The following is an 11,856-nucleotide window of genomic DNA, read 5'->3' on the forward strand; positions in this document are numbered from 1 at the left end:
CTCAGCCTGTCCACGCTTATCTGGAGCCGGGGAGCCCAGCCCAGCAATTCTTCCAGTTCCTCTGGCCTCAGCCTGCAGTGGGGATGTGCCCCACGGAGCAGGACACCACGGGGTGAGATCCCCGGGACAGGAGGGGATGATGTCCTGTTGCTCCATCTTCCAGCACGGTATCTCCCATCCCCATACTGGTTCCCCTCCCCTGGTCGCTGAGAGGACTGGAGTCACTCAGGGCCACCCACCAACACCAACCCGAGGGCAGGACACAGCCACGTCCCCAACCGCAGGTACGAAGTTTGCCCCTCCCGGGGCAGCACCCACCCCTCGGGCTCCGGGGGTGATGGGTGACGACAACACGGACACCAGGAATAGGAGGAAAATCCTTTATTGGGTCTCTGCCCCCGCTGCGCAGGCTCAGGCTCTGCCTGGCGTGGGGCTGGGGGCTTGGCTGGCAAAGGGCCACCCCACTGCCAGCCGTGGCCACGTGTCCTCTGATCCCCTGGGGTGCCCTGGGTCCCCCAGGCTCCTGGCAAGCACAGGGCTGGGGGAAGCCCAAGACTGGGATTCAGGGCTGGATGGGACCCCCATGCCCAGCTGCACCCCCTCCACCCTGCTCTGCCCCCACCCCAGGGAGCAGCCAGAGGGTGCGACCATGGCCACGCTGGGTGCAAACCCCCCCTGGAGCATCCCCAGCCATGCTGGGGACAGAGCCAGCTTTGCATAGTTGTGGTGTGGGGCTCTGCAGGGCCCTGTGGCCATGCTGGGGTGGGGACAGAAGGACGGGGGGACAGTCCAGCAATGGGCAGGGATGCTGGCACCAGGCGGGGACGCTGGCAGTGCTGGCCTCTTCTCCGCCTGCCCCGGGGAGGACGAGGGCAGCATCTCCCCAGCCCGGGGCGCGCGGTGGCCTCAGATCCTGGTGCAGCGGACAGAGAAGAGCGCATAGCAGAAAGGGCCCGGGTGGTTTTGCCTTTGGGGGGGGGGGTCCAGCCCCTTGCAGCCCCCAGGGAGTGGGGTGCAGGAGTAGGGGGGGATGCCCCAGTGCCCATCCCACTGCACCCATGTGGGTGGCAATGCCATGGGGAAGGGATGGCCCTGCACCTGGGAATTGGGTGGGAGCTACCGCAGGGGAGAGATGGGGGGGCACAGGCTTTCTGCAGCTGTGCTCCCCCCTGCACCTCCACCCCAGCTACACGAACCCCCCCCCAGACACGAGACAGACACCACCTCGCAGAGTTTAATTGGGGCAGCCCGAGCTACAAGTCTCACCCCACGGCACACGACACGCACCCCCCTCCCCAAAACAACACACAGAAGGGGGGGCAGGGCTGGGGACCCCCCCATACACCCCCACAGCAACACAGAGGCACAGCAAAAGCACACAGCAAGGCCCTGGCTCCGCTTCTCCGGCCGGCATGGAGGGGCTGGGGGGGGCCGGGGCGGGCAGGGGCTGGGGGGGGTCAGAGCAGGGGCCTGGGTGCTCCAGCCAAAATGCTACAGGGAAAAGCACCTGAGAGCCCGCCCGGGGGAAGGGGGGACCCCAAGCCCCCCCCCCCAGCGAGCCCCAAGGCTGTGGGGAGGCAATGGGGCAGGGGGTGCCCAGGGTGGGGAGGGGGGGCTGCTGGGTGCTCTCTAACTGGGGCCAAACTGGGCCCTGCAGCTCCCATCCTGCCAAGGGTGCTCAGGGGGAGGGGGGACTTGCACCCTGCCACTGTGGGGCTGGGGGTCGGGGGCACCTCGTGCAGGTGGCAGAAGGGGCACGGAGGTACCAAGGGGCTGTGCATCGGCTGCATCCCACCAGGGGCTCCGTGCACGAAAGGGGGCTGAGGGGGGACACCCCCTTCCCTTCCCTTCCACCACTAACAACTCCCAGGAAAAACAGCAAACCAGCTGGGAAACCCCCTTCATGCAAACCAGGAGAGAGGGACCACACCATTCCCCCCCAGAGAGGGGCGAGGGAAGGGTGAAGCTCTAGGGGTGCAGGGGGGCAGCCCCCTCCCCATCGCCACCAGCACCCAGAACCTACTGGTTGTCCTCTCTGGCAGCGTGCAAGGAAAGAGAGAGGGGGCACGGCCCCCCACGTTAGACATGGCGAGCCCCACGGCACACAGGCATGAGAAGAGCATGGGCCCCCACTTGGCTGAGCCTCAGAGGGATGGATTTGGGGGTCCCACGCTCCCCACGGGGCTCAGAGTCAGGATCCGGCCAGGCAGCAACAGACAGAGGCGGCGGCAGGACAGCCGGACACCAGCGAGGGGACAGGCAGGGGAGGACGAGCCCCTCCATCTCCCAAATCCTCCCCCCGCCGGGCGAGGACGGACCGGCACAAACAGCCACGGGAGACAACACTCAGCTGCGAGACAGGACATGGCCAGACGGGCCACAGAGCCCCACGGACCGGGGCTGACCCCCATTTTTGGCTTTAAGGGTGGGCTTGGCCAAGGCATGAGCTGGCACGGGTCCCCCCACTCCATCCCGGCTGGGGACGCGGGAGCCTTACAGCGTTTGGTAGGTGCTGTCCTTCGACTTGATGAACTTGATGATGAAGAAGACCACGGCTTGGATGCTCAGCACCAGCACGATGCCGCCGATGAAGCTGGCCGTGTCAAAGCCGGGTGGGTGAAATTCGGGGCTGCCTGTCAACGGGGCACTGGTGGTGGTCCCTAATGGCAGGGGAAAATGGGGTGTGGGGGGGTTATGGGTGCTTTTGGCATCCCTGGGGTACTGATGCCCCTGCCAAGGAGAAAGGATTTGGGGTCTGCACAGACCCCAGTGTCTGCACAGGGCTGGGATGTCCCCATCAACGCGCGATGCCAGGATGGGCTCAGCCCCTTCCCATACCAGAGCAGCCAGCACCGCACGGGAGAGGAGCCAGCAGTGAAAGGATCCCAGTGGGATCAATAATTCAGAGGGCTCCAGGCTCTGGTTACCCGCCGTAATTAGCCCAACGCTCTCCAGTTCCCGCTTACTGGAAGAGGCTCCTGATCTGCTTCCAGCCCCTGCTCCTACCCGGCTGGAGACAGCACTTCCCAGCAAGGATGTCAGCAGGACTGGTTCTTGGGGGGGGCTGAAGGGTGTTATGACCCCCCCAGCCCCATCCTGGCATCGCTGTAGCCCATGGCAGCATTGATCAGGGCAGAGAGGAGGGATGGGGACAGAGCTGTGACCCTGGGGACAGCGCTGGCACCTCCTGGGGCACAGCCAAGGTTGAAGCTCCATGGATGCAACCCCAAGAGCGGCTCTGCTCATCCCTCCCCAGGGATGCAAAAAACAGAGGGAAGCGGCTTGTCCCATCCCACTGGCCACTGTCCCCTGGGGCACCCAGACCCCCCCACCCCATCCCACGACCTCCCCCCTCCCCCGACCCACTCACTTGGGGAGTGTGTCGCCGGCTCCTTGCTATGGGACCATGGAGGCTCTTTGGTGGGGGACTTCAGCGCTGCCGGAGGCAGTGACAGAGGGAAGGGAGGAAAAAAGGTTGTCAAGGGACATCGCCATGCACCCCCTGCCCCACGTCCCTGTCCCAGAGGTGGGATTTCATCCCCACGGTGCCGGCACCCACGGCAGCACCTCCTTCCTGAAGGCTGCTGGGTCTGGGGGGGGCTGCTGGGGTCCAGGGGGGGACCCGCTCTCACGGGGGGAGTGGGGTTACCTCGACACAGGGTGCTGGTGTTGTAAAGCACACAGGTCTCCCGCGCTGCCACTCCTCTCTGCATGCAGCTCCCCATCTCTGCGGGAAGAGGGAGCGGGGTTTTCCCAAGGGATCCCTGGCAAACCAGCCCATGGAGGCACCCAGTCCAACTGCTGGCATTTGGGCCCAGGGCTGCCCTGGGCACCTGAGGGTTTGGGATGGTGAGGACTCATTCCCAGGGGTGGGCGTCCATCTGAGGGGCTGTGAGTTGGGGCTCGCATCTGCACCCCGGTGGGGAAGAGCCCCAAACAAAGGCTTTATAAACTGGGAGCAGCACACACCAAAATCCTGCACCCCTGCCTGCTGGGCTGGCACGGATCCCCTGGCTCCCCCTGGGATGGGTCGGGTGAGATGGACCTTGACCATGGAAAGCAACTGGGACCAGGCACCCAAGGGTGCTGAGCTGCCAGCACCATCCTGGCATGGCCCCAGCCCAGCAGCAGGGGCTGCAGAAGGCTGGTGGCAGGTAGGAGCCCCTCTCTGTACCCCCACACAGCTGAGCCCCCCTCACCTGGCTCCTCGGGGGTCCCACAGCCCATCCAGATGCAGCCGGTGGCGTTGTGCGAGGGGGTGCTGGCCGTGCATGTCTCGCAGGACCTCAGCTCGCTGCACTCTCCTGCCAAAGCCAGGGGAAAGGGGTGAAGTCCAGGCCAGCATCCGTCCCCAAATCAGCTGGGGTGGGGGCTGGACCCTCTGCTCCACGGAGGAGGATTTCTCACCACGCAGCAGGAGGGATGAAGGCACCTCTCGCAGCACCAAAACCATTAACTGACCCATCCTGGCCGGCTGCAGGTATCTTTGTAGCATCACGAGCTCTCCAGAGAGGGGACATCCTGCACCCCACAGTTCCCAGCACCCACAGCCACCCAGGACACACGGACCTCACCCCATCACCTGCAGCCACAGCAAGCCCACCCCAGCCTGGGTTCTTCTGGTGGAGGTTTAAAAGAGATGAGGCAGCAGCACCAGCCCAGCTGCTCCCAGTAGCCTGGTTGGGGTTACCCGAGCAGCGTTACCCCTCTGCCAACCCCCCCAGACCACCCCACAGGACCCCCCACTCCCCATTGCCCCAGCAATGGTGGTGAGTCACTTGGGTGTTTGCGGAGCTGCTCTGCCACGAGCTCTTCCCCCCCCACACACACACACACTCATCATTAATTTACAGCGATGACTGTCGACGAGGGAGGCTGCAACGAGGAGCCACGGCCAGGCCCTGCCTGCACCTCGCTGCGTCCCAACGCCCACGTTTGCACCATCCCAGGAAAGAGCTGGAAGCCATTCCATTCCCACCCTGGACACGTTTCCAGGTTCTCAGGGGACAAACACCCCCACCCCCCCCCCCGAGCTTGCAGAAGGGTGCTGGGGGCTGGTAACCCCCTGCACTGGCTTCCCAGGGGTCTCAGCCACGCAGGGACCGACCCAGCCTCACGCTTGGCTTTGCCACGTTGCCTGCATGCCATCCCTGCCAGCAGCGCTTTGCACAGCCAAAACCACACCACCTCCCTTTGGGGTGGGCAGCTCCAGCCCCCCCCCAACTTTTAGGGTCCTCCTGGTCTCCTGGGCCATGCCTGGCTGAATCCAGTGGCCCTTTCCTTCCCCCAGTGCCCCCCAGAGCAAAAGCAAAGGGGGCAACTGGTGGTGTAAGGCAAGATGTGGGATGCTGCCGACCCATTGCCATGGCTACGGGGTGGTGGGCATGCCGCCGGGCCCCCCCTCCAGCATTTAGAGACCTGCTGGGAACCAATGGGAAAGTAGGACTTTGTTCGCAAGGGTTTCAAGGCAGGTTTATAATTTAAGTTATTTTTATCGCGGCAGGCACAGGAACAGACGTTTGAGCCCATCGTTGTCAACTCCCGCTCCTTCCGTCAGGTGTGGGGAGGGAGAGGGAAATAAAGGGGGGCAGTGGGGCCTGCTGAGGTCAGCCCCATCCCGATGGGTGCTCTGGGAACACACGTGGGTCCCAGTGGGACAAGTCAGGGTGGAAATGTCTCCCATGAGCAGCGGGGGGATGGGAGAAGGGGAGAAAAAGCAAGCCTGGGGTTTGCATAATTCATGCCCGGAGTTGCAGGCACCCCGGGCAGGAGGATGACGGCTCCGCTCCCCCACCACAGAAACTGCCACGAACCATGAGATCCCCCCCGCTTTTTGGAAAGGGGGCCAGACCCTGCACCCCACTTGTCCCACAGCAGCGCAGGGCACCCCTCCAGGCCGTGGGGGTCCCACCCCCCCCCCAGCTGGCACCAGGAGCAGGGACCCCTCTCCCCCCCAAACCGGGGCCAGCCGAGGAAACGGGGTTCTCCCAGCCCCATCACAAGCGAAGGGACCACCCCCGCCCCCAAAATGGAACCCCTCCCAAAAAGTTCAGCTGCCCCAAAGCTGCAAACTCCCCCCACCCCCCCTCGCTCCCCGGCCGTACCTGCGCGGGTGGGTGCGGGTCCCTGCGCGCAGAGGAGCGCGCAGAGCAGCGCGCAGCGCAACGCCCCGGCGTACGGCTGGGCCATGGCCCCGGCCCGGTTGTGCTGGGCTTAGCCAGGCTCAGCTCTCAACCCGGCTCGGTTCGACCCGGTCCCAGCGGGACGTGTCGGCTGCGAAGCCGAGGAGCTCCCGGGAGAGCGGAGCGGAGCCCCGGGCACATGCGCGCCCGCGGGAGGCGGCCCCGGTGGCGGAGGGGGGGGTTGTGGTGGGGGGGGAGGCCCCGCCTTGTCCCGCCCAGCCCCGCCCCGGGGGGCCCGGCCCATGGCGGGGGGGCCCCGCTCCGGGGGTGCAGTCCCCTTTAGCCGCCCCCCCCCCCCCCCCGCTGCCTGCAGGCTGCCGGGACCGTGGGAAAGGCGGGGCTGGCCCGGTCCCGGGGGGGGTCTGGAGCGTCGAGAGCTGCAGCCCCAGCACGCCCTGCTTCCCTGAATGCACTGCGCTGCACACGCTGCATACACTGCACACACTGCGCACTGCCTGCCCGCTGCACACCCTGCACTCACTGCACTCACTGCACTCACTGCACACGCTGCACATCCTGCACTGCCCACGGTGAACACACTGCGCACTGGCTTTGCGCTGCACACTCTGAACTCACTGCACACCCTGCCCTCACTGCACACTGTCTGTGCACTGCACACCCTGCACTCACTGCACTCACTGCACACCCTGCACACCCTGCACTCACTGCACACTGTCTGTGCACTGCACACCCTGCACACCCTGCACTCACTGCACACTGTCTGTGCACTGCACACCCTGCACACCCTGCACGTGCTGCACACCCTGCACTCACCGCACTCATTGCACACTGTCCGCGCACTGCACACCCTGCCCTCACGGCACACCCTGCACTGCACACCCTGCCCTCACTGCACACCCTGCACTGCACACACAACGCGCTGGCCGAGCACTGCGTGCCCTGCACACCCTGCACTCCCTCGCTGCACATCCTGCGCCGCACACCTTGCACTCACTGCACTCACTGCATGCCCACAGCCGGCCGAACACCCTGCAACCCCCCCAACACCCTGCAACCCCCCCCCGCACACCCGCTCCCGGCCCCCGCACCCCCCCCAAGCCCGAGGCACCGCCACCCTCCCCGGGGCCGCGCCGTCGCGCCGACGTTCAGCACCGCGAACAGCTCCCGCGGGCCGGACCGAGCCGAGCCGAGCCGAGCCGAGCCGGACCGAGCCGAGCCGGACCGAGCCGAGCCGAGCCGAGCCGAGCCGAGCCGAGCCGAGCCGAGCCTTCCCTTGCCCCCCAGCCCCAGGCCGGGCTCCGAGGGAGCGGCTGCAGCCGAGCCCGGGAGCACCGGGAGCTCCCGACCCCCGCGGGGTCCCGGCAGCGCATCAGCCCGGTCCGGGCACCCCGGGACTGGCCGAACCCGCCCCCCCGCGGCGGGGGCAGGTTGCCGGGGAAGGGCTGAAATGCACCGGGCTTCGAGGAACCGGCGCAGGGGAGAGTCCCGGGGGTGCGCACACCTTCTCCCTCCTTCTCCTCCTTTCCCCGGGGAGGAGGGCTCCCTGCCAGCCGCCCTTCCCGCAGCCCCCCCCCCCCCCCCCGGCCGGGCCAGGCCTTCCCGGTTCTCCCGGCAATAAATTATTCAGGCCCGCGTGGGAAAGCCGGACCGCGGGGACCTGCGGGGGAAGCGGAGAGGGGCTGCGCACCCCCGGCTGTGCGGGGGAGGACTCACCTTCGCCACCCCCAACCCCCTTTTCCCCCGGGCCGCCCCCTTCCACACACCCCACGCCCAGCGTGCAAAGCGGAGCCCCCAAACCTCTGCAATGGGGGGGCGGGGGGGGGGGCGGAGAGCCGGCGCCCCCCTCCTCTGCAGCACGGCTCTGCAAGGGCTTTGCAAGGACGTGGAGGGGGGACCCGGGCTGGGGCGGGGGGGGGGGTCCCGGGGGCGGCGTGGGCCTGGGGTGGGGGTGGGGGGGGCTGGTGGTGGTGATGTCTTTTTTTTTTTTTTTTTTTTTTTATGAATGGGCCTCTCCATCCCCGGCGCGATTACTATGCGGCGCGCGCGCGCCCGCGCTGCCTCGCGGGGCGCTGATTGGCTCCGGCGCGCCATTGACGTCACAGCAGGGAGAACGGGGCTGGGGGGGGGAGGAGGAGGTTGCGGGGGGGGGGGTTGGTGGTGAGTCACCCCCCCCCCCCCCACCACCACCCCCCCCCACCCCACGCCACCACCACCACCATCACCCCCCCCCCGGCGGTCACTATAACTCGGCGGCGCCCATGGCAGCGGGCCCCCAGCCCGGGCCACGGCCGAGCATCCCGGCAGGTGAGTGCCCAGCACCGGGGGGGGGGGACGACGGACACGGACACCGGTGGGGGGGGACGACACACGGACACCGGTGGGGGTGTGAGCACGCTTGGGCAAAGCGCAGCTCTATGGGAAGGAGGGCGAGGGGCAGCCGTGTCCGTCTGTCGTCGGCGTCGTCCCTCTGTGTGTGTGTCGTCCCCCCCCGGGGTTGTGCTGCCTGCCCGGCTGCCCAGACCCCTAAGGCAAGGGGGGGGGGGATTCCCCTCGGTTGGGGGGTGCGTGGGGGGGGGGGGCGGGAGGGCGCCTCTCCCCACCGGAGTGCCGGTCCCGGGGGAGCGGGGCTGCCCCCTTCACCTGCTGTTTGGGATCCCCTCAGTTTGGCCCCGAAGCCCTCGGGGGGGGGGGGGGGGCGAGCCAGGGCCGGTCCTGCTCTCCTGTATTTATCCACCAAAATCACGCAGTGCAGAAACCCCAGCAGCCAATGCAGGCAGGAGCAGGCTGAGTGGGGGTTCCCCCCTGCCCCCCCCTTTATTCACCTATTTATTTTTCTTTGCTTGCAAAAGAATTAAAACCAAACCACCTTGTGCAGAAAAATCCCCTCAGAGCACCCCCTCAACACACACCGCTCTGTCCCCCCCTCCTGGAGACAACTTTTGGGGGGAGGCAGGACTGTCCCTGGCTGGGTGGCACAGGGACAGCTCGAGTGGGTCCCCACCGCAGGCAGTGGGTGCTGAGGAGGGGGCTGTTCTTGCTTTTGGCTGCGGCAGGTCAGCCTCCGCCAGCATGATGGAGGAAGGGCCCCCCAATTCCAGCGAAGACCAGCAAGGCTGGTTCACGGCCAGGAACGGCAGCGGCAGCTCCTTGGACCTGGAGTCTGTGGTGCAACCCCTCGCCTTGAACCCGTGGGATGTCGTCCTCTGTATCTCCGGGACCATTATCTCCTGTGAGAACGCCATCGTGGTGGTGGTCATCTTCTACACCCCGGCTTTCCGGGCTCCTATGTTCCTCCTCATCGGCAGCTTGGCCACCGCCGACCTCCTGGCCGGTTTGGGGTTGATCCTGCATTTTGCCTTTGTCTACTTCATGCCATCGGAAGCGGTCAGCCTGCTCACGGTGGGGCTTCTGGTCACCTCCTTCACGGCCAGCGTCAGCAGCTTGCTGACCATCACCATCGACCGCTACCTGTCCCTCTACAACGCCCTGACCTACTACTCGGAGAAGACGGTCACCAGGACTTACATCATGTTGATCCTCACCTGGGGAGCCTCCATCTGCTACGGGCTCCTGCCCATCATGGGCTGGAACTGCCTGAAGGAGCCCTCCACCTGCAGCATCGTCAAGCCCCTGACGAAGAACCACCTCATCATCCTCTCCGTCTCCTTCTTCATGGTCTTTGCGGTGATGCTCCAGCTCTACGTGCAGATCTGTAAGATCGTCTGCCGGCACGCCCACCAGATCGCCGTCCAGAGACATTTCCTGGCCAGTTCCCACTATGTCACCACCCGAAAAGGCATCGCCACCTTGGCCGTCATCCTGGGCACCTTCGCTTCGTGCTGGCTGCCCTTCGCCATTTACTGCCTCCTGGGGGATTACAGCTACCCGGCCCTCTACACCTACGTCACCCTCCTCCCCGCCACCTACAACTCCATGATCAACCCCGTCATTTACGCCTTCAGGAACCAGGAGATCCAGAAAGTGCTGTGGACCGTGTGCTGCGGGTGCTTCTCCTCCACCATGCCTTTCCGGTCCCACTCCCCCAGTGACGTCTGACATGTCGTTTCCCCCCCTCCCCAGCCTCTCTGCACCTTTCACTTACCGATTGCAGTTGGGGGATTTTCTTTTTTTTTTTTTTTTCCCCTTTTCTTTTCATTCCCAGAGACACATCGCAGGAGCTGTCAGAATCAAGCAGCTCTTCCCAGCCCCGTCCTTTTGGGCACAACCCCTTCTCTTCCTCTATTTTTCCACTTTTTGAATTTACAGGAGAGAAAAACATATTTTTTATCCATAATATAATCTATATTTATGCGTGCGCGCGTGAGAGAGAAGGGGGAGATCCTCATATTTTCTTTAAAACTATTTATGATGCTTTATTTTTTTAAGGGGGGGGCGATACCAGGAACGTTCGCTCCCCTCTTGCTTTTTTTACAGCCTCGTTATTTACCTCAGATAGTTAAAATATATTTTGTACGTTTGGGGGAGGGGGGGGAGACTCACTTGCCGGAGGAGGAGGGACTCAAACCCACCCCCTTCTCCCAGCTGTTCATCCATTTATTTATTATTTTTTAATTATTATTTAATATGATTTTAATGCCGCCCTCCCACCGGCCCAGCGTTGGGGCTTGCTGCCCTCTAGTGCTCGCTGCCTTTGGGCAGAGGGTGCTGCCGGAGGCTCTGCACCCCCAAACCCAGCAGCTTTGGGGGCCCCTGGGTACTGCCCCCCCTCCCCATGGCACCCAGGGGTGCCCCCCCTCCCCCCGCTAAAGCCTTTATTTGGATTTGCACATTTTTTGGGTGGGTGGGGGAGATGGATGCGAAGAGGCCCCTTGGGGTGGGGACCCCTCGGTGGGATGCTGCAGAGCGGGGGTAAGGGGGGGGGGCTGCTTCTATGTTTACAACCGTGGGGAGGGGGAATAAAAGTAATTTGTGATACGAGATGCGGCTGTTTTGATGCTGGGGAGGGGATGGGGGCAGGGGGAAGCAGGTTGAGGTCCCCGTACCATCACCCCGAGTCCAGGCAGGGCCTTCTCCCCGCTCCCGGTTAAGAAATCCCAAGCGACAGCACTACCCCCACCCATCACATCCTGTTAGCAGGAGCCGGCCCTGGGGGAGCAGCACCGAGGGTGCCGGCCATCCTCATCCTCATCCTCGGAGTGGTCCAGCAGGCAGAAGGGCTGCATCCAGCCTTGTGCTGTTATTGCTGCCTCCATCACAGCAAGATCACGGGCAGCTGCCTGCACCCTGGCCCCTCTCCTGGCAAAGGTGGCACGGGAGGACTCGGGGCTCTGCCCGGGACCCCTGCGCCAAGGTGGCCGTGCTGCGAGAACCACCGTGCAAATAGGGTCTGGGATGCCCGTCATTGCTGCCCACGCCGTTTGCGTGCGGCGCTCATCGCGGGGAAGGCAGGGTTAACGATGGCAAAGCTAATTAGGGCAGCTCGTCCCCTCCGGTAGCAGGGCTCTGCGCCCCGAGAGCCCCCCGTGCCCCTGCCCACTCCGGTCAGGGAGCAGCAGGTTTCTTACAGGCATTTGTGCATCCACAGACACGCCGGGATGTGGCAGAGCCCAGGGCTGAAGAGCAGCCGGAGCCCGGCTGGGTGCTGCGGCACGGGCGGTGCAGAATGCGCGCCGGTCCCCGAGGCTTGGCTTCACCTTGGGCTCGGGGACCTGGTGGCAGCCCGGAGGGTTGGTGCTGTTTATTGCAAAGGAAA

At 65.0% G+C, this 11,856-nt stretch overlaps 2 protein-coding genes across 3 annotated transcripts; one reads left to right on the forward strand and one right to left on the reverse strand.

Annotated features, from left to right (window-relative positions):
- Positions 1-366: 366 nt before the first annotated feature.
- CD164L2 (CD164 molecule like 2) lies at positions 367-6,363 on the reverse strand. 2 transcript variants are annotated; one of them, XM_069803256.1, is made up of 6 exons: positions 6,105-6,362; positions 4,200-4,304; positions 3,650-3,727; positions 3,371-3,436; positions 2,498-2,660; positions 367-913 (listed from the first exon to the last, which is right to left on the reverse strand). In XM_069803256.1, the coding sequence occupies exons 1-6, from the start codon at positions 6,187-6,189 to the stop codon at positions 907-909; spliced, it is 504 nt and encodes a 167-aa protein (XP_069659357.1). In that variant the 5' UTR covers positions 6,190-6,362; the 3' UTR covers positions 367-906. The 2 variants fall into 2 exon arrangements, with proteins under 2 accessions (XP_069659357.1, XP_069659355.1); XM_069803254.1 differs by lacking the exon at positions 367-913 and adding an exon at positions 1,221-2,035 and having other exon boundaries at positions 6,105-6,363.
- Positions 6,364-8,342: 1,979 nt separating this feature from the next.
- Positions 8,343-11,046, forward strand: GPR3 (G protein-coupled receptor 3). Its single transcript, XM_069803253.1, has 2 exons — positions 8,343-8,447; positions 9,197-11,046. The coding sequence occupies exon 2, from the start codon at positions 9,213-9,215 to the stop codon at positions 10,197-10,199; it is 987 nt and encodes a 328-aa protein (XP_069659354.1). The 5' UTR covers positions 8,343-8,447; positions 9,197-9,212; the 3' UTR covers positions 10,200-11,046.
- The last annotated feature ends 810 nt before the right edge of the window (positions 11,047-11,856 follow it).

The sequence above is a fragment of the Haliaeetus albicilla genome, chromosome 16 (genome assembly GCF_947461875.1).
Source record: "Haliaeetus albicilla chromosome 16, bHalAlb1.1, whole genome shotgun sequence".
NCBI classification, from domain to species: Eukaryota; Metazoa; Chordata; class Aves; order Accipitriformes; family Accipitridae; genus Haliaeetus; species Haliaeetus albicilla.